The 20,065-nt window shown below is 49.7% G+C and overlaps 5 protein-coding genes across 5 annotated transcripts; 3 read left to right on the top strand and 2 right to left on the bottom strand.

The window, feature by feature from the left end:
- Window positions 1-1,188: 1,188 nt before the first annotated feature.
- Window positions 1,189-2,942, top strand: N7525_010403 (uncharacterized protein; the record flags this gene model as incomplete). Its single annotated transcript, XM_002561641.1, has 3 exons — window positions 1,189-1,400; window positions 1,470-1,794; window positions 1,857-2,942. The coding sequence occupies 3 exons, from the start codon at window positions 1,189-1,191 to the stop codon at window positions 2,940-2,942; spliced, it is 1,623 nt and encodes a 540-aa protein (XP_002561687.1).
- A 783-nt stretch (window positions 2,943-3,725) lies between these two features.
- On the bottom strand, window positions 3,726-5,000 carry psoB (hydrolase psoB; the record flags this gene model as incomplete). Its single annotated transcript, XM_002561642.1, has 1 exon — window positions 3,726-5,000. One exon carries the CDS (start codon window positions 4,998-5,000, stop codon window positions 3,726-3,728), a length of 1,275 nt encoding a protein of 424 aa, XP_002561688.1.
- Window positions 5,001-5,353: 353 nt separating this feature from the next.
- On the top strand, window positions 5,354-5,857 carry N7525_010405 (uncharacterized protein; the record flags this gene model as incomplete). Its single annotated transcript, XM_002561643.1, has 1 exon — window positions 5,354-5,857. The coding sequence occupies one exon, from the start codon at window positions 5,354-5,356 to the stop codon at window positions 5,855-5,857; it is 504 nt and encodes a 167-aa protein (XP_002561689.1).
- A 384-nt stretch (window positions 5,858-6,241) lies between these two features.
- Window positions 6,242-7,305, bottom strand: N7525_010406 (zinc-binding alcohol dehydrogenase family protein; the record flags this gene model as incomplete). Its single annotated transcript, XM_061215083.1, has 2 exons — window positions 6,242-7,064; window positions 7,130-7,305. The coding sequence occupies 2 exons, from the start codon at window positions 7,303-7,305 to the stop codon at window positions 6,242-6,244; spliced, it is 999 nt and encodes a 332-aa protein (XP_061067595.1).
- Window positions 7,306-7,875: 570 nt separating this feature from the next.
- Window positions 7,876-20,009, top strand: nrps14 (PKS-NRPS hybrid synthetase psoA; the record flags this gene model as incomplete). Its single annotated transcript, XM_061215084.1, has 5 exons — window positions 7,876-14,294; window positions 14,364-14,680; window positions 14,739-14,776; window positions 14,828-15,434; window positions 15,487-20,009. 5 exons carry the CDS (start codon window positions 7,876-7,878, stop codon window positions 20,007-20,009), a joined length of 11,904 nt encoding a protein of 3,967 aa, XP_061067596.1.
- Between the last annotated feature and the right edge of the window lie 56 nt (window positions 20,010-20,065).

Below are 20,065 nucleotides of genomic sequence, written 5' to 3' on the forward strand. Positions count from 1 at the left end.
TGTATGTATTCGATGCTGCAATTCGTGCACCTGATCGATGTATGGAAAACGTGGCACTCGATCTGTATGCAGCATTGTTCCGGCCGCAACTCCATCTGAAATGCGGGGTCCTATCTCGATATCGACTTTAACCGTTCTCAGCTTCTTTCCCGTGATGGTATATATTATTTGTACACGCTGTCATGCACTGAAGCCACTTTCAGAGTTTTAATGATTACTTCAAGATTGGCGGGCCTACCAGAGTTGCCGCAAAACCGCTAGATCTTCTGCCCGAAGCCAGAGAGCTGGATATGAAATAAAGTAATACAAGCAGTGGTCCCCAGTACCATTGTGCTTTTACTCGTAGTCCCTGCAGCGCCTCCCTCCTGACCTCATCCGCTTGTACAAAGGCTCAGGTGCTCTGACACCATATTATATGATTAAATATATATCCATAGGGGGTTCATGATTTAACCTGGTCGGAAAACCACATACTTTAGTAAGCCTTTAAAAGTGTAAATTAGGAGGCCCCGGGGGCACATCACAACGGTCTTGACTGTTAAGGTGACTGATTGTAGAAGCATATATATGTATGTATGTTTTCACACTACCTAATCATTAACATTAAAATATTAGAAAGAAAGATGTACTTCCAAAGTTAGTAAATAAGACCATCATTAATCGGCTTTAGAGAATTCTAAATAACCTATTTTAACGCACATGGATCACTATAGAAAGCGTAAATGTAAATGCAATGCAATAGAAAAGAGGCTTACTACGACCTCGGAGTTTAATGATTTGCTGCTTCCACCTGGGAATTCCCCTTTGCGTTACCGCTCCGGGAAGGTCCAGTACTAGGTACAATAGCGCTGCAAGGGTAAGGTATTAGAGCGACCAATCCCACAAGCATTAAGAATGAAGCACATCTCAATATCTACACATGTATCCATGGATTGACCCCACAATCTGTAATCAGATCTAGCTTACCAAATATTCGGCGACCTAGGACCAATCACAGGCCAGACCGCTCAATGGGGAAGTTGACATACAATGACCGAACCCATTCGGCATCGGCGATGTTGACAAAGAGACCTCCTATTCTTTGAAATCAGTTTCTGACCATGGCTATTTCCTGCAATCAAAACTTCGATTTCTGGCTTCCGTACTTCTCAATCAACTTTGACTTTGTGCTCCGTACTCAACGCCAACATGTCCAATGCTTCGGACACTAGTACCCAGTCTGTCGAGAAGAAGCAGGGTAGAGGATGGCGCTTCTGGGCAATTTACTTATCACTATGCGTGTCAATCCTACTAGCTGCGGTCGAGTCAACGGTCACGTCGACCGCGTTGCCGTTCATCGCGGATGAGTTGCATGCAGGCAAGAACTACGTCTGGTTTGTCAACTCCTTCTTCTTGACGAGGTAAGTCACATACCATCTTTCAACCCGAGTCAATGAAGAAAGTAAATTAACAATACATTCAATGGCAAGTGCTTGCTTTCAGCCCCTTTTCGGACAGACTGCGAATTTCTTTGGTCGACGATGGTTGATGATCGGCTCGGTGGCCTTGTTCGTCCTCGGCAGCGGCATCAGCGGCGGCGCGATCAATTCTCCCATGATGATTGCTGGGCGATCAATCCAAGGAATTGGGGGTGGCGGTATCAATGTAATGATCGATATGATCGTTAGCGATATGCTTCCATTGCGCGAGCGAGGAAACTTCATGGGTATGATCTTCGCCGTGTTCGCCGTCGGCACCTCCCTTGGTCCATTTATTGGGGGTGTTATTGTACAGCATAGTTCCTGGAGATGGGTTGTAAGTATCTAAGCCCCGTTTATATCTGAGAGAATGGCAAGGCTAACACGGTTTGATCAAAGTTCTATCTCAACCTTCCTATTGGCGGAACGGCGATCATCTGCCTGTTTTTCTTTCTCCATGTCAACTACCAAAAAGAGCCATGGCAAGAAAAAGTCAAGCGGATCGACTATATTGGCAACGCACTTCTCATGACTTCTATCGTCTCTATTCTCCTCGCTCTCACCTGGGGCGGTACTACCTACGCCTGGTCAAACTGGCGGATCATCGTCTGTTTGGTTCTCGGTCTCATTGGTATGATTCTATTCCACGCGTTTGAGGCCAGTCCATGGTGTCGGGAACCTATGATGCCACCACACATATTTCGACACCGTACTTCATTCGTTGCCTTGGTTGTATCCTTTATCCATAATATGCTTACCTTCTGGGTGATCTACTTTGTACCGGTTTACTTCCAGGCTGTGAAGCTTTCTACCTCTACTCGCGCCGGTGTACAATTTCTACCTAGTGTGATTCTCGCTGTGCCGACTGCCATTGTCGCAGGTGGCCTCCTTACTAAATGGGGCCGCTATAAGCCTATCCATATCGTCGCTACGGCTGTGATTCTCCTAGGATTAGGTCTCTTTACTCTCTTCGATGCCCACTCTAGTCCAGCAGAGTGGATCATTTTCCAAATCATCACTGCAATTGGCTTGGGTCTTCTGCTCACAACCACTCTAGCTGCAGTGCAGGCTCCCCTAGAAGAGAAGGATGTTGGACTCGCGACGGCGACATGGGCGTTTATTCGCAGTTACGGTGCTATCTGGGGAATTGCAATTCCAGCTGCTATTTTCAACACCGAGTTCGCGCGCTTGTCGGGCCGTATTTCAGACCCCGCTGTTTCGGCGCAACTTGCGGGTGGAGAAGCTTACTCTCACGTCTCTTCAACTTTTATTAAGTCACTTGCTCCTCAAGTTCAACGGGAGGTAGTCAGTGTGTACACTGATACCCTGAAGCTGGTTTGGTATGTCTCGCTAGCTTTTGCTGCTCTGGGATTCATCATTACCTTCTTTGAGAAGGAGATGACACTACGGACCGAATTGGAGACGGAGTATGGAATCAAGGATGAGAAGGAAGGCAAGGAAAACGAAACCGCCGCTGAGGTATAGACAAGGGTGTTTGAAGATTGAAGATGAAGGGTTGGATAAATTAGAGAGTGAAGTTTTCGGGGTACTGGTTCTATATAATCGCAGATCTTGTTTTGAAAGTTCAAATCCCGAGTACAAAGGACACATAATTAAGGAACGGGAAATTTGACTTATCTGTTTTTTAATCATGTGAAAGTCGTTTCTAGCGAAGACTAAAACCAATGAAGCCCCGGGGCCATCAAATCCTTGTCGTGAGCTTGGCCTACACCTCCTGTTTATGAGTCTTTACCCACTGCCCTGTTTACCACCAAAAAGTGCCGATTTCAGGCCTATTTTCCTCTACGAATTCAAATAGTAATGAATTTTTTGTATCAGATTAACAAAATATTTGCTTCCGGATCACTTAACATAAATAGCTGTTGAGTGGGAACTATTTAAATTCTAGTTTCTAAATTGAACCTCAATTATATATAACGTAGCCCCATAGTTAACTTTTGACAAAAATCAATTCCAAAACTTTAAAAATTAGCAGCTCGATACAAAAAGTACTTGCAGATATGATTTATATATATCTTGCTTTTAGAATTGGCAAATAATTAACATGAAAATAATTTGAAAATAAGTTACTATATAAATATATAGAGGAAAAAGGGCCTGAAATAGGCACTTTTTGGTGGTAAGTAATTCGCCGGCTGTTTTCTTTTTCTACAAAGTCAAAGCGGTCCTCAAATCTTTAAGGGAAAGCGAAATTTGTCTTGTATTGTGAATTTCTGCGAGTAAATATTTTCCCGTGACATTATACAACTATATGCTCCGGTGAATCCCAAATTGCCGATCCAGAAACGCAAAGATCCGATGCTGCGCCAAGCTAAAAGCGCCAACCTTTGCCTGGAGTCCCCCCTCGGCTATCTCCTTGCCAACCCAGAGATGTTTTTGACTCTCGGAAAGATGCTTCAATCGGCTAAAAATCTTGTTTGCACTAGGATCCTCTGTCGCGTAGATAGATGCTGCAGCGCCGGTAATCATGACAGGACACTTGACCTGGTGAAGATACTCACCACCATCGGCGGTTTGTAGCGTAAAGTCCTGCATTCGTCGCATAGCATCTGCTGGAGTTTTCATTCCCATGGCCCACTGTACTTGGTTCAACTCCCATTTAAGCTGAAAGTTGAACCTGGAAAGCAGGCCCAAGGTACCATTGAAGACCCCATCGCTCAGCCAGCCTGACGTCCAGGAATTAATGAAAGGAGCTGGCATGCGGGTAATAGCCACTTCCCACATGGAATAGAACGGGTCTACGGCAATGCAGGCGGAGATTCGTGGGTCGGCTGCGCCTCTCAGCGCATAGTAGCCTCCCAAGGTAGCGCCGTGGAGAGCAACTCGGGTTAGGTCGAGCCCGAGATCAGGATGTTGTGTGGCAAAGCTGTAAAGGAAGTCGAGAACTGGTCCTGTGACGGTTTCCCAGTCAGGTCGCATATATGAATGTGCTTCTCGGCGTAGAACAATGCCTTGGCCGGGTCCTTCAAATATGAGTACCGCGTACCCGAGATCCGGGCCAGATGCTCCGCCAACGAGATAGAGCTCTTCGGCAGTCGAGTCTAAGCCACCGGTCGTTATGACGATAGGGGCTTTCCCACCCGGTAGACGCTTAGAGGCCGGAGGCAGGTATAGATAACCAGGCAGACGAATGCTCTCGTACGGGATCTCAATCTCGTATACGGGTCCTTCCCGTAGACGTATGCCTTGTTTGAAATTGTGAACCGAGCGCTCCGCAGTATCAAGAATGCGCTTGTCAGGTCGAGAGTTCAGCATAAATTGCGCGGCGCGAAAGTAGTTGGAGGCACGCATCAGAGCTTTATGGCGGGCGACTCGGTTCCCTTGCTGCTCTGCCTCGTGGGCAAGTCTTTCTGCTCGCAACCCTGCCTTCGACCACGCATTATACCAGCTTTCTGGATTTTGTTCTCGAATGTCCGGCAGGGCCTCGAGGGCTTCACCAATTTCACATCCACCAAAGCTTGTGGATCCGAGCAAGCGGACGAGTTCGAAGTTGAAGAAGGTGTCTTTGAAGAATTGATACATTCTGGAGAACAACTCGAAACCGGAATGACAACACTGAGAATGCAGTCAGCGCGCGACATGTTAAACATATTCCCTCCAGGGCTATATCATTTGATTATATAAGATTCTCATGGTTTTGCACTCGTGTCGACTAATGGATGGGGGCCATTGGCGATTCGGCATCCATCCTCGCCGAATCAATTCGGGTGCATTCATAACATCGCCGAAACCTTTTCTTTTCGAGTGACAGAAAGTGCAAAAGAAAATACCAGATTAAGATCGGATCGTATGATAATGGCCAGGGACTTCTTAAATAAAACTACGCGCAAGTGTCAGCAGCCCAGTATCCGCAGAACACCCATACTCACTACGCCATGACAATCGAAACCCACAACCTCGGCCTCAATCTCCTGAGATTGGCCCCTTTGGTCCTTTCCACTGCCTCTTTGATGTGCGGCGTCGACCAAGCGAACGCACTCCGGCCTTTCTCGAAGCCTCCTCTCGCCAAAACCGGTGGATCTGTTCTCCCACACTGGTTCTCGGGGTTCTTTGACACCACCATCTACGCCGTGGGTCTCTCGTACCCGCTTGCCTTTGCCACAGCTCTTCTAAATGCGGGGAAGTACGTTGGAGATCTTGATGACACCACAAGATATCTCTATTGGGCTGGGGCGGCTTTCTCGGCCGGCCACTTCCTCTATGGACCGGGTGCGATGCAGATCATCGCACGGATGTGCGACAAAGAGAATCCGGGGGTTAAGAACACTCAAACAACCCATGAGTGGCTCGATATGAACTTCACCCGCATTATTACTGTTGATGGACCCGCTTGGATCATGTACTTCGCCGCTGTCCTTTCGGCGGCTTCCTTTCCTTGAGCTGCGGGAGGATAGCGCGAAGTTGGGTTCGTTTCTGCAATTTACCTAGATGGGAGATAGTGTATTGAGGGGAGAATATCATCGTGAAGGGATTGAGTTATTCCAAAAGATAGAAAATACCTGGTGTACACGTATTAATTGAGCGTATACGTGTTCAGTTCCACATTTCCATTTCCTTTTGGTAAATCCTCCACCGAGAAGACTGGAATTTCTCGAAGGCAAAAGTACGATACTATGGGAAGTAATCAAGTAAAAATTGGAGATTGAAAGCCCAGGTGGATGTCAATGAAGACGTTATTAATCGGTTGTGTTTACAACGTGTGGAAAATCGAAGTCACGCGCCCGGATCAAAATCAAATTCTTTGACTACTCTCCAACATTGTACTACTCTCCAACATTGTACACTAGCTTCGACGCATGAACTTCTCCTTTCTTTAGCTTCTCCAGACCATCGGCCACCCCCGCCAGCCCTCCACCCATAATAGTCGGCTGGTGAGGTCGAAGCTTTCCTTCTTCTAGCATTCGGTCAACCTTAGGATACCATGAAACACCGAAGGAATAATCAGCAGGGGTTGGATCTCGGTGGAAAACGCCCGCAAACCCCACTTCATCGCCGGTTAAACTGAATGTGAGAATCCAATCCGCGAGAATCTCCGGTCGTGAGCGCTGCACTCGGTCAGGAAATGGGTCGAGCGACACATAGCGTGCGCCCGGTTGACTGCGCAACGCGTCATAGCAGATGGCCATGCTGCTCGTGCTCGAGATACAGTCCAAAGCGTGTCCAAGATCATCATGAGTATATGCGCGAATGTCCTTGCCGCATGTGACCGAGTGGTAATCGAATGCCACTTCAGCCCCAAGGTCGTTGACCAGGCCGAAATTCTGCGGCGAACAGACCGCGATGGCTCGATATCCGGCGTGCTGCAAAAGTTGAATGGCAATTATGCCCGACGAGGTTGCTGCTCCGTAAACTAACACGGCAGGCGAGGAAGGCGTCACCTTGCGTTCGGCGAAGGAGAGGCCGAGGGTCTTGAAGAGGGCCAGGCCACCAGTTGAGGCACTGATTCCAAGTGTTGCTGCTGTCTCGAAAGAGGTTCCATCGGGGATCTTAAAGAGCAAGTCGGCCTTTGCCACAACATATTCGGCGAAGGAACCATTTGAGGGGCGAAGAGGATTTCCCCCATCACCCAACCACAAACTCGATCCCCTGCATTCCATACCCGTTGGCTCTTGGGGCCGGCAGGACCTGCGATGGTTCCTGAAAAATCACACCCACTGACAGCTCCTGGGGTACTGGAGTAGGCCAATGTCTTCCAGTCCACCGGATTGAGAGCGACCGAATGAACTTTGACCAATACCTCGTTGTCACCGGGTTGAGGTATCTCGACATCGGAGTCGATTCGGACCCTGCTAGGGCCTTCTGCGATAATAGCGCGTTGTGTGTGCATGGTCAAGTTTATCGAGCCCGTTTGCTAAAGGGGCTCGTCAACTATTTACCTCGATGTGGTGAGCGAGACCTCCCCACACATGGCTCCGATTTTATCATGGCCATTCTCCCGATATGCCGTCCCACCGACCAGGGGGCCAAATGAGATCGGCCACCTTTCTCAATCTAGTAATTGACTCGTTTGGTCTTAGTCTCGGTCTTGGGGGCTGCTTTATGTCCCTACGTCCGAAAATTGCACCAATCGGGAATTTCTCGTGTAAAGCACGTCCTGAATCCACTCCCCTCGTGCGGAGGCAGATATACGCTTCGGCGATGTGTCGTGCGTGCTTTCTCAGCCCGGTGCCCAGGAGCTGAGTTGATAAGACGAGGCTATGAATAACTAGTTTACAATCTGCGTAGGATACCGGATCGAATCATTCGCTTCACTTTCTTTTGATATATTGTCGCTCACCGAAGCAATTAAAGCCTGTTGAACAAAGATAAAAACAAGTAGGTCGAAAATTCGCGCCATGGTTGAAGAAAGCTAACTGATTTGGGAAAGATCGGAGATACAGACGAACTATAGACCAAAATGAGTGGGACAAACGAGCCCATTGCCATCATTGGAACTGGCTGTCGATTCCCAGGCAACGCCAGCTCTCCTTCCAGGCTATGGGATCTTTTGCACCACCCTCGGGATCTCTCAAGAAAGCCTCCATCGACGCGTTTTAGCGCCGATGGCTTCTATCACCCCAACCCAGAGCATCATACAACGAGCAATGTTACCCAGTCCTACTTTCTCGAGGAAGACCACCGTCTGTTCGATGCGACCTTCTTCAATATCACTCCGAAGGAGGCGGAGGCAATTGACCCACAGCAACGACTTCTCCTGGAAACGGTGTATGAGGCCATGGAATCCGCCGGTTTGACTCTGAAAGGCATGGAAGGCAGTCATACGTCAGTCTACGTGGGACTCATGTGCAATGATTTCCACGACATCCAATTCCAGGACCCCGACTACCTCCCGCAATACATTGCCACAGGTGCATCTCGGGCAATTATTTCGAACCGGGTCTCTTATTTTTTCGATTTCAAGGGACCTTCAATGACGATCGACACTGCATGCTCGTCAAGCTTAGTGGCAATCCATCAAGCTGTCCAGAGTCTACGGTCCGGCGAGAGTACTGCTGCTTGTGCCGCTGGCGCTAACTTGCTCTTGAGCCCGGAGTACTATCAAGCAGAATCGAATCTGCATATGCTTTCTCCTTCTGGCCGGTCTCAGATGTGGGATGAAAATGCCGACGGATATGCTCGGGGTGAAGGGATTGCGGCCATCTTTCTAAAGACTCTTTCTCGTGCCCTGGCAGATGGAGACCACATTGAGGGCATCATCCGAGAAACCGGCGTGAACTCGGATGGTCGTACTCGAGGCATTACAATGCCTAGTGCTGACGCTCAGCTTTCTTTGATCAGAGCCACTTACAAGAAAGCTGGGTTGGATCCCCTGAATCCAGATCAACGCTGCCAGTACTTCGAGGCTCATGGTACCGGTACACCTGCAGGCGATCCTCTGGAAGCATCCGCCATTAGCCGAGCTTTCTTCAACGAGGAAAGTCACGACGGAGAAAAACTTCTTGTCGGGTCGATCAAGACTGTCATTGGTCACACAGAGGGCGCCGCCGGCGTGGCAGGAGTGATGAAAGCTATGCTCTCAATGCAAAACGGCATTGTTCCCCCCAACCAGCACTTGAGGTCACTTAATCCCAACGTGAAACCCTGGTATTCCCATTTGGAGATTCCAACTGTACCGCAAATCTGGCCTACAACTGAGGCCCACACGCCTCGACGAGCAAGTGTCAACTCTTTTGGTTTTGGTGGTACCAACAGCCACGTCATTCTTGAGCGTTATGACCCAGCCCTTCATGGGAAGCTGCAAGATAAGGAGCATGCTATGGATGGAACCATATCTGAGCGTCCGTTTTCCATTCCAATTGTCCTATCTGCCCATACTGAGCAGTCTCTCTTCGGTATGCTCCAAGCATACTCGGAGTATTTAAAATCGCACGATTCGGTAGACTTAGAATCCCTTGCTTGGGCATTGCTTGAGCGTCGCTCTCTCTTCCCCGTCAGGGTTGCGTTTTCCCCTGGTTCTCAGAAGGACGTTATCGCGCAGATGAATGCTGCAATCCAGCGCGGTGTCGACTCGGGCACTCGCCTGAAGATTCACGATATCGAGGCTGGTCCTCGTATCCTGGGAGTTTTCACTGGACAAGGTGCTCAGTGGGCCACTATGGGTCGGGCTTTGATTCTTCACTCGCAACTCTTTCGACAGACAATACTGGAATTGGAAAGTCATCTGTCTGAATTGCCACATCCGCCTTCGTGGTCACTGGAGAAGGAAATTATGGCGCCATCGTCATCCTCTCGTTTGCAAGAGGCTGCTTTGTCCCAGCCATTATGTACGGCCGTCCAAGTCGCGACGGTCAACCTCCTACATGCAGCTGGGGTTTCGTTTCACACTATTGTGGGTCACTCTTCTGGTGAGATTGCAGCAGCCTATACCAGCGGGTACATAACTGCCAATGAAGCCATTCGGATCGCCTATTACCGCGGCTATTTCGCTAGTCTTGCATGTGGCTCGGATGGTCAAAACGGTGGAATGCTGGCCGCAGGCCTGAGCCTCGAAGAAGCGAAAGAATTCTGCAACCTTCCTCCATTCAAGGGTCGCATAGGGGTGGCTGCAAGCAATTCTGCATCCAGCGTTACACTTTCCGGTGACCTTGATGCCATCCTGGCAGCCAAGAGTGCTCTGGATACAGATGGGAAATTTGCAAGGGCACTGAAGGTAGACACTGCGTACCACAGCACGCATATGCATCCGTGCTCAGAGCCCTATCTGGAAGCGCTTGCAGCTATCCAAATCAAGCCAAAATCATCCAAGCCAGGGTGTGCTTGGCTTTCTAGCGTAAGCAGTGACAACGGGCGACCGATGAAAGAAGACCTTTCGGGCCCCTACTGGCGCGACAACATGGTGAAGCCGGTTCTTTTCTATGAGGCCGTCCAGGCTGCGCATGAAAGGCGAGGACCATTTGACATTTGTATCGAAGTGGGACCGCACGCTGCGCTCAAGGGTCCGGCAACACAGACTATCAAAGAAGCTGCTGGCCATGCACCGCCATACCAGGGTGCCTTACATCGCGGAAAAGATGATGTCGTTTCTTTTGGCAGTCTTTTGGGATTCTTGTGGACGCATCTCCCTGCAAGTGCCATCGATGTAAATGGATTTGCAACAGCCATGGGCGATGATATTTCCCGACGACGCATGTTTCCCAAAGACCTTCCATCCTATCAATGGGAGCATAACCAGGTCCACTGGAGAGAAGGACGTCTTTCCACGCAATACCGAAACCGGCCTCCGTTCCACGAGCTTCTAGGCACGAGACTTCCTGGTGATGTCGATGAGAATCCTCGCTGGCGCAACATACTTCGAGCGGATGAGGTACACTGGCTTCGTGATCACCGCTTCCAGGGTCAGATAATTATTCCCGCAGCAGCCTATTGTATGATGGCAGTGGGTGCAGCGCAGTCCCTGAGCAAGAACGTGCCAATTGAAGCCATTGAGATCACTGATTTGGATTTCGAAAATGCTATAACCGTCCCAGATGGCCCGCCTGGAGCCGAGGTACTCTTCAACCTCCACCAGACACACACTCAAGATGGCTCAAACAAGTCTGTCATCCAGGCAGAGTACACCTGCTTTTCTGGCCCTGCTGACGGCTCGGCACCGTTCAAGAGCATCTTTACTGGAAAGTTGTCTGTGTTTCTAGATTCATCAATGGGCACGGGCCTTCCAGCCAAAAGCAAGATCCGTCCCATTTTGTATCCCATGAACGTCGATGATTTTTATGACCAGATGAAGAGTATTGGACTGAACTACTCCGGCTCGTTTCGGGGCATTCAAGCGGCACAGCGACGCCTGTACAATTCGACAATTCGGATTGATCCTCCAGAAGAGGGAGACGGCTCGTTTCTCATCCACCCTACCACCCTTGATGTGTGCTTCCAGGCAATATTCGCCGCATATGCTTCACCAGATGACGGGTCACTCCAAACATCTTTTTTGCCTCGCAAAATTGGCCGCATTCTCTTCACTATCCCTGAGTGTCAGGCCAGCCTTGCCGCAAAGTCCAGTGTCAGCGTTGATGCCGTGGTGACAAATGTCGTGACCGCGAACACTTTCCAACTGCCGGCTTTGTGCGGAGATCTTCACGTGTTCAACGAGAAGACGGGGCAAATGCAAATTCTGATCGAGGACCTATCAGTTAGCTCCTTTGCTGTTGGCTCCGAGAATGATGATCGTCAACTTTTCCTCGAGGACCGTTGGGAACTGGACATCATGAGTGGTCTCAGTGCTCGCCGCAGCAGGGTTGATATCTCTACAACCCAAGCACCTACGGAAGCATGCGAGCGTGTTGCTCACTTTTATCTTAGAGAGCTTGTCAGGGAAGGCACTTTGTCCCGCATTGTAGCCGAGTATGAGAATCTCGTTCAGTTTGCGCGTGGTGTCGCTTCTCAGCAACCAGCAAATGATGCAATCAGTAAAATCGCATGGGCAAGCGACACCGAGGACGAAATTGCCAATCTAGTCAAACAGTATCCAGACAGCCATGATCTGAGATTGAGCAAGGCCATCGGAGAGAGACTCCCGTCTATTGTGAGTGGCGATTCAGGTTGGCAAGACGACCAAATTGCGGGCATCTTTGATCAGGCCCTCGAATATGGCTCGACTCTGGCTTTGGCCTATCGCGAAATTGGCTCAGTCGCAAGGCAGATTGCTCACAAACATCCTCGAATGTCGATACTGGAGGTAGGTGCACACGCAGGTCGAGCAACAAAGCACATCCTTCGAGAACTAAACGGTACTTTCTCAACTTACACCGTTGCTCACACCACCTCCCCGAACTACTTGGCGCATGTCCACGATGATCTGCCCAGTCAGGTTTTGCTGACAAGTCTAGACTTCAACGAGGATCTTGAAGCACAGGGCTTTAAGGGTGGATCATTCGATCTTGTGATTGCGGTCGGTGTGACACCTATGTCTCTCCCCATCCGTCAATCCCTCTCGAGCCTTCGCGAATTGTTGAAGCCCGGTGGTTTTTCTGTTCTTTTCGAACCCACTGGAAATGCAATTAATTACCCCTTCACAATGTCTCTTATCCCACAATGGTGGTCACTCGAAGATGAACATCGGTCTGAAGCAAAGACGGTCTCTCTAGTCACCTGGAATCAACTGCTGCGCCAAACACGCTTTTCAGGTGTTGATGCGGTTGTCAGCGACAACTCAGAGCCTAAAATGTCTGTAATTGTGTCTCAGGCCACAGATGAGACTGTTCAGTCTCTTCGAAAACCACTTCATTCTCGGAAGACAATAGGTACTATTCCTGGGAAGCTTTTGATTCTCGGTGGGAAGTCCTTGGAGACGTGCCGATTGATTGGTCAACTTGAGATGCTTCTCGAGTCTTACTTTCACTCTATCTTGACTGTAGAGTCTCTTGACAAGTTGAAAGAAAAGTCTTTGCAAGACGTTATAGCTGTTCTGTCTTTGAATGACCTTGATGCTCCTTTCGTGAAGAACGTCACCAAAGATTCCTGGCGCAATCTCAAACTGGTGTTTGAGCGTGTTCCTAGTGTCTTGTGGATCCTACAGGGATATCGAGAAAGGAACCCTTATCATGCCGCGTCCCTGGGTCTTCTTCGCGTCATTGCAGCGGAGACACCGCAACTACACCTACAGTGCCTAGACATTGGGAATACCGATAGCCAAGAGTTTTTTCTCGCCGAATGTCTTCTTCGCTTGGTGATTATACAAACCAAAAAACTTCGAAACTATCCAGCTCTTCTCTGGTCTGCAGAGCAGGAACTGGTTTTGGAACAAGGCTCTTTCCTGTTACCTCGGGTCGTGCCCGTGGCGGAGCTCAATGATCGTCTCAACTCCGCGAAAAGGCTTCTACAAAGAAAAGTAAACACTTCTCTGGTCGAGGTTGTACTCCACAAGGCAACCCTGGGCAGTGGTGCCACTAGGTATACCGCGGTCAAAGGCTTGAAGCGAAGTAGTTTCATCTCCCCTGAGGTCAATCATAGATCTCTACATCTGAAGGAAAGCTCATTGATCGCCGTTCGACTTGCAGACGACGCCTCCGTCTTTGTAGCACTCGGGTCGGATCTGGAGAATGGGGCTCAATACTTAGCCTTGATCCTTCAGAATGCTTCACTTGTGAATGTTCCCACATCATGGACGTACTCCCTTGAAGTGCCCTCCGCTTCAAGCATCTCGGTTGAAGTCGCCTTGAGATACTTCGCCGCTCGACGGATGGTAGACTTGGCCTCCTCATCTGGCTCCACCGTTTTCCATGGACTCGACAACTATCTTGCCTGCGTTGTCTGGGATATGGCGCAAGCGGCCGGAAAGCGGATCTTTGTGGCTTCTGATGGACCTCATGACGACGCTCTGTCGCCTCATATCCCTCAACTCTACGTTCACCCCCGTGCATCCAAGTCGATGCTACGGTCGAGTCTTCCCAGGGATACAAATATGCTCATCGACATTGCCGCCAGTGAAAAGTGTCTGCAACGGTTACGGGCTGTTCTGCCCCATAACTGTATCGTACTCTCATCCGATGCTGTTTTCAACGACAATGCCTCGCAATGTCCCAACACACCGGAAGACGTGTGGAAAGACCTGATCGCAAGCGCGGGTTACATTGCGACTCAAGATATTCCAAAAGTGCGACCAAGCGAACTACTCCAGGAGGCCCCCGTGAGATCTCCGCTGACGACAATCGATTGGAGTGGTGACGAAAAATTGTCCACCCTTGTTCAGCCGCTGAATTCCTCCAAACTGTTTTCTAGTAACAGGACTTACCTTCTTATGGGGTTGACAGGAGAATTAGGACAATTTCTGTGCAGGTGGATGGTGAAAAATGGTGCTCGTCACATTGTCATTTCCAGCAGGTGAGTATTGAAATTTCTCTGAATGATTTGAGGAGAAACATGGAGGATTTCATCTAACAGAAGTTCCAGAAATCCTCAAAGGGGCACCCGATGGGAGGCCGAGCTTCGCTCATTGGGAACTGACCTGCACATTGAGCCCTGCGATGTAACAATCAAGTCCGATGTTGTTCGCCTCGTCCAAAAACTCAAGGATATATTGCCTCCGGTTGCTGGCATTGTGAATGGAGCCATGGTTATGCGCGACCAACCTTTCGCTGACATGGATGATGAGACTTTCCGCAGGGTGCTCCAACCTAAGGTTGATGGATCTAAGAATCTTGATGAAGTATTTGGGGATTCCCCATTGGATTTCTTCATCATGACCTCTTCGACGGCTGCTGTCATTGGTAAGTCAATGTCTGTTCACGCAGTGAGAACCTTAATGTTCACCCTCACCCTCACTAGGTAATCCCGGACAAGCGAACTACGCCTCAGCCAATCAGGTACGTGATTGTTTTCTGTAAGCATTTTATGATACTCAAGATTTCTCTTAGTTTATGGTTGGCCTTGCTGCTCAGCGCAAAGCGCGGGGCGTGGCCGGCTCCGTCGTCGACATTGGAATGGTCATGGGAATCGGTTACATTCGCCGCAGCGAGGAGAAGGGGACATATCAGCATTTCCTCGGAAAGCAGAATTTGATGGCAATCTCCGAGCACGACATCCGGGACATTTTCTCCGAAGGCATTTTTGGTGGCCACCCGACCATGGGCGATCGCTCCCAGATCATGACCGGCCTGGCCAAGATCGACCTATCGGATACCAGCAAGCGACCAAGCTGGATTGCCAACCCACGCTTCTCTCATCACAGCTTCGAGTCCAATCTAAAAAGGACACTGGACACTGGCTCCGACGCATCGCCCAAGACCAAGCTTCGCAAGGCTGACAATGTCGAAGAAGTTTCGAGTATACTACAAGACATGTTTTCTGCTGAACTTGCAGTGACTTTACAGCTACCGCCAGACAATGTGAACAAGTCTATATCACTGCTCGAAATGGGAGCAGATTCGCTTGTGGCAGTTGAAATTCGATCATGGTTCTTGACAGAAATCGGACAAGATGTACCTGTCCTGAAGCTTTTGGGAGGTGGAAGTTTTGCAGACCGTAAGGCTCATTCTGGCTCTTGCCTGAACTGAAGATACTAAGTTTTCTATAGTATGTGACGAGCTAGCAGTTGATATTCTTGCTGAGAACGTCGCTGCTCGCGACCAGCTAGCTAGGGATGAGCCTATTCCCGAGCCGCATGAAAACATTTCGACTGTTGACCAGGCACTACCGAACAATTCAAGTGAGGTTGGGGATGATTTCAAAGACAAGATACCTCTTGGGACGAGCGGCTCGTCCGATGAAAGCTCAGCAAATGGCGACACCCGAGCACAACAGACCCCCGATACATCCGATAATGAGTCTCTGAGTGTGGGCAAGCCTGTTATGCCACCTTGGTTGCAAATTGATTCCATGTCTTATGGACAGTCCCGTATCTGGTTCCCTTCTATCTACCTCGATGACAAGACCACATACAACTGCACTACTTCCTATCGTCTCAAGGGACCATTGGATCTTGATAGACTGGAATCTGCACTTCAAAGAGTCACACAAAGACACGAGTCTTTCCGCACCTCGTTTCATACTGACAGTTTCACTGGGGAGGCCAAGCAAGTCATTCTGAGAAAAAGCAAGTTCAGGCTTCGTGTCCTGGGATCGACAAACGACAAGAGTGATGTTAAACGTGAATTCGACAAAATGCACAATCACATTTACAATCTTGAGCATGGTGATACTTTCCAAGCCTTTCTCTTGGTCCATGCTCCGGACTATCACACCATCATCTTTGGTTATCATCATATCATCATTGATGGTGTTAGCTGGCAACTCACCCTTCAGGACATTGAGCTACACTATACCTCGTCGACAAAGCCCTCGAGTCCCGTTCAATACTCTCTGTTCGCCAAATTGCAGCGACAGACTGTTACTAGGGGTGCCTATTCCAAGCAGCTTCAGTTCTGGAAGAGTCAATTGCATGACCTACCGGAACCCCTTCCTTTGTTCCCCTTTGTAAAGACCGGTTCACGCAGGGAGATGACCAACTACGCGACCATTGACCTTATGCAACCCCTTGACGCTTCTTTGACGAATAAAATCAAAGCTGTCAGCAAGAAAGCAAAGTGTACGACCTTGCACTTCTATCTTACGGCCTTCCAAGTTATGCTTCACCACTTCCTCGGTGTCGACGATCAGTGCATCGGTCTTGTGGACGCCAACCGCAATGACCCCAATTTCATGCAGACGATTGGATTTTTGTTGAATTTCCTGCCGCTGCGTTTCAGCCTTGCAAATGACCCGAGCTTTGAGTATCTCGCTCAGCAGACTCGCACTTCTGTCTACGCTGCACTTGGGAACTCGGACATCCCGATTGATGTTATCCTCGATGGCCTCCACGTTACTCGATTGACTACCTCTCCTCCGTTGTTCCAAACAATCTTCAATTATCGGATGGGCGCCCTCAAGCAAAGCTCCATTGGTGATATCGCCCTTGAATGGCATGACTACAAGGACACGCGCACTCCTTATGATATCGCGGTCTCTGTCGACGAGAAAGACGATGGCACCGGCGGTTTCTTGTCATTGGGTCTTCTTGAATATTTGTTTGATCGCACAGGTGGCGAGTTGCTGATGAAGGCCTATGTACACATTCTCGAGCAAGCCGCTGCAGACCCGACTATGCGGCTTAGTGACTACACCCTGTTCCCGGAGACTGCATCTGAAGAGTCGATTTTACTGGGCATCGGCGATGATATTGAGACTACTTGGCCTGACACGCTGTCTAAGAGAATCAATCACCTGGTTGAGACTCAGCCAAATTCACTTGCATTGAAGGATCCTGTAGGGAGGATTCTTACCTATCGTGAGATGGGCGATCGAGTCAACGCCATTGCCGCGGCACTCGATACTCTTCCTGCTGTGCAACCTGGATCGCGCATTGGAGTTTGCTGTCAGCCATCGTCGGACATGGTGTGTGCACTTCTGGCCATCCTACGTCTTGGGGCTGTCTATGTGCCTCTTGATTCCAGCATGCCTGTCGAGCGTCTGGCCTTAATTTGTGATGAGGCGCAGCTGAGTGCTCTCGTCAATGACAAAGAGACCGCCGGTGTTGCTCAAAAGCTCGAGGTTGGAACCAAGGTCGACCTTACATCTTTGCCGAGTCGAATTGAGAAGATAATCTCGGACCGCAGTGAAGCGGCGTTGAATGCGTTCATCATGTTCACTAGCGGGTCGACTGGCAAACCCAAGGGTGTCCAATTGACGCATGCCAACTACATGACCCAAATTCTGGCTGCATCTGAAAGACTGGGCCTGCAACGAGAGATAGTGCTACAGCAAAGCTCCGTGGGCTTTGACATTTCACTTGCCCAGATATTCTACTGCCTTGCAAACGGAGGTACACTCATCATCACCGACACTCAGAAGGATCCCGAGGCACTGGCCACGTTGATCGGCCGTGAGAAAGTAACGTTTACGTTGTGTGTTCCGTCAGAATATTCAATTTTGTTGCGACATGGCAAAGAGGCTTTGGCATCGTGCACATCCTGGCGTATTGCGTACGCAGGTGGCGAGGCATTCCCTCTTGGTCTTAAAGAGAAGTTCCGTGACCTTCATCTCGACAATCTCGAGGTTTTCAATGCTTATGGTCCGACTGAGGGAGCTATCGCTGCCACCATAGGCGCGGTCAACTACCGAGCCATCAACGATGAAATAATCCCTATTGGTAGGAGACTGAACAATTACGCAGCTTATGTCGTTGATGATGATGCAAAGCCTGTCCCAGTTGGCTTTCCTGGCGAACTACTCATCGGTGGGCCTGGTATCAGCCCTGGATACTGGCGCAAATCAGACCTTACGAAGCAGAAATTCATCGCAGACTTTATTTCCGGCTCTGATAATTTTTCGAAAGGTTGGAAAACCCTCTATCGCACAGGGGATAAGGTACGCCTGCTCGAGGATGGATCTTTGGTCTATCAAGGCAGAATGGAGGGAGACTCGCAGGTCAAACTCCGAGGAGTGCGCATCGAGCTGGAAGAGATTGAGACTGCACTTCTCAACACCGCCAGCGCCTTACTTTCCGATGCTGCAGTTGTACTCAGAGGAGAAACAGAAAAGTTCTTGGCTGCGTTCGTTGTCTTCTCCGATGGGCATAAGCCCCAAAACTCAGCCGAATATCTTCGCTCGCTACGCTCCGCGCTCTCTCTTCCCTCATTCATGAAACCCGCGATCATCAAAGACCTGACGCAGCTTCCCATCACGGCTTCAGGAAAGCTTGATCGCCGCGCACTAGGTTCCATTCCTCTTGGTGACATTGCTGGTGCCGAGGTTTCCGCATCATTGACGGCTACCGAACAACAGTTGAGTGAAATTTGGGCAATGCTTCTGGTCGATAACGGTGAAAAGCTCAGAATTGAGAAGACCTCCGACTTCTTCTCGGTTGGAGGCCACTCGCTCCTTTTGCTTAAGATGCAAGCCGAGATCCGGGACCGTCTCTCGAGCGATCTAACCCTACCTGAACTCTTCCAAAACAACACGCTCGAGGGCCTTTCATCCCGCATTGATGCAAGCGGTGCCAACCACTCTGTCCAAATTGATTGGGAGGCGGAAACGGCTTTGCACTCCGATATATTGTCCACAGTGGGTGCGACATACCCACCAAAAGACACATTGAAGCCCAAGACTGTCCTTTTGACCGGTGCAACCGGTTTTCTGGGTCGCGCCTTATGTAAAAAGCTGTCCGCTAGCCCTGGTATTGCGAAGATTGAATGTCTGGCTGTCAGGAACCCCAAGACGGCCCAAAAGGAGTCAAATAAGATATTCTTCCACGCCGGAGATCTCAGGTCACCTTTCCTCGGACTGTCCGAGAAAAAAGCAAAAATGATCTTCGAATCGGCCGACCTCATTATCCACAATGGTGCCGATGTCTCGCACATGAAGTCATATCAATCACTTCGCCGGCCGAATGTTGAGTCCACCAAGGAGCTCGTCCGCCTCGCAGCCAAGCATAAAATCCCCTTCCACTTCATTTCCACAGCGGGAGTTGCTCAACTGAGCGGCAAGGAATCATATCCCGAAGTCTCTGTTGCAGCCTACCCGCCGCCTACCAACGGAATAGAGGGCTATGTGGCATCGAAGTGGGCCAGCGAACGATTCCTCGAACGCGTCGCTGCTGAGACTGGAATGCCTGTGTGGATTCATCGACCCACCAGTGTCACGGGCGATGGCACTCCGTCAACGGACATCGTCCACACTGTGCTGCGCTATTCTCGGCTGTTGAAGAGCGTTCCGGAACTCCCAGGATGGCGTGGATACTTTGATTTCGTACATGTTGACTCTGTCGCTCTAGCAGTTGTTGAGGCAGCCCTGGCTAATGATTCCTCCATGGCCGAGGACCCAGTCTATGTTCATCACTGCGGAGAGACGGTGATTCCTATCCAGCAATCACGCGTCTTCTTGGAAACAGAGCTTGGAGAACCGGTTTCTACTACGAGTATCTCCGACTGGGTTGCTGCGGCCTCGGCTGAAGGAATGAACCCATTGGTGGCAGCATTTATGAATATGTTTGTTGACGGGGTTGCACATTCGCTCGTTATGCCGCGACTGATGAAGGGGGACTCTGGAGCTGGCAATGTTTGAGCTAGGGGTTTGAATCATCTCGGGGCGTACGAAGACCCCACCTTTCGCTTGATATG

This window comes from Penicillium rubens (genome assembly GCF_028828025.1).
Source record: "Penicillium rubens strain IBT 27055 chromosome Unknown utg000004l_segment0_segment0, whole genome shotgun sequence".
Classification (NCBI taxonomy): domain Eukaryota; kingdom Fungi; phylum Ascomycota; class Eurotiomycetes; order Eurotiales; family Aspergillaceae; genus Penicillium; species Penicillium rubens.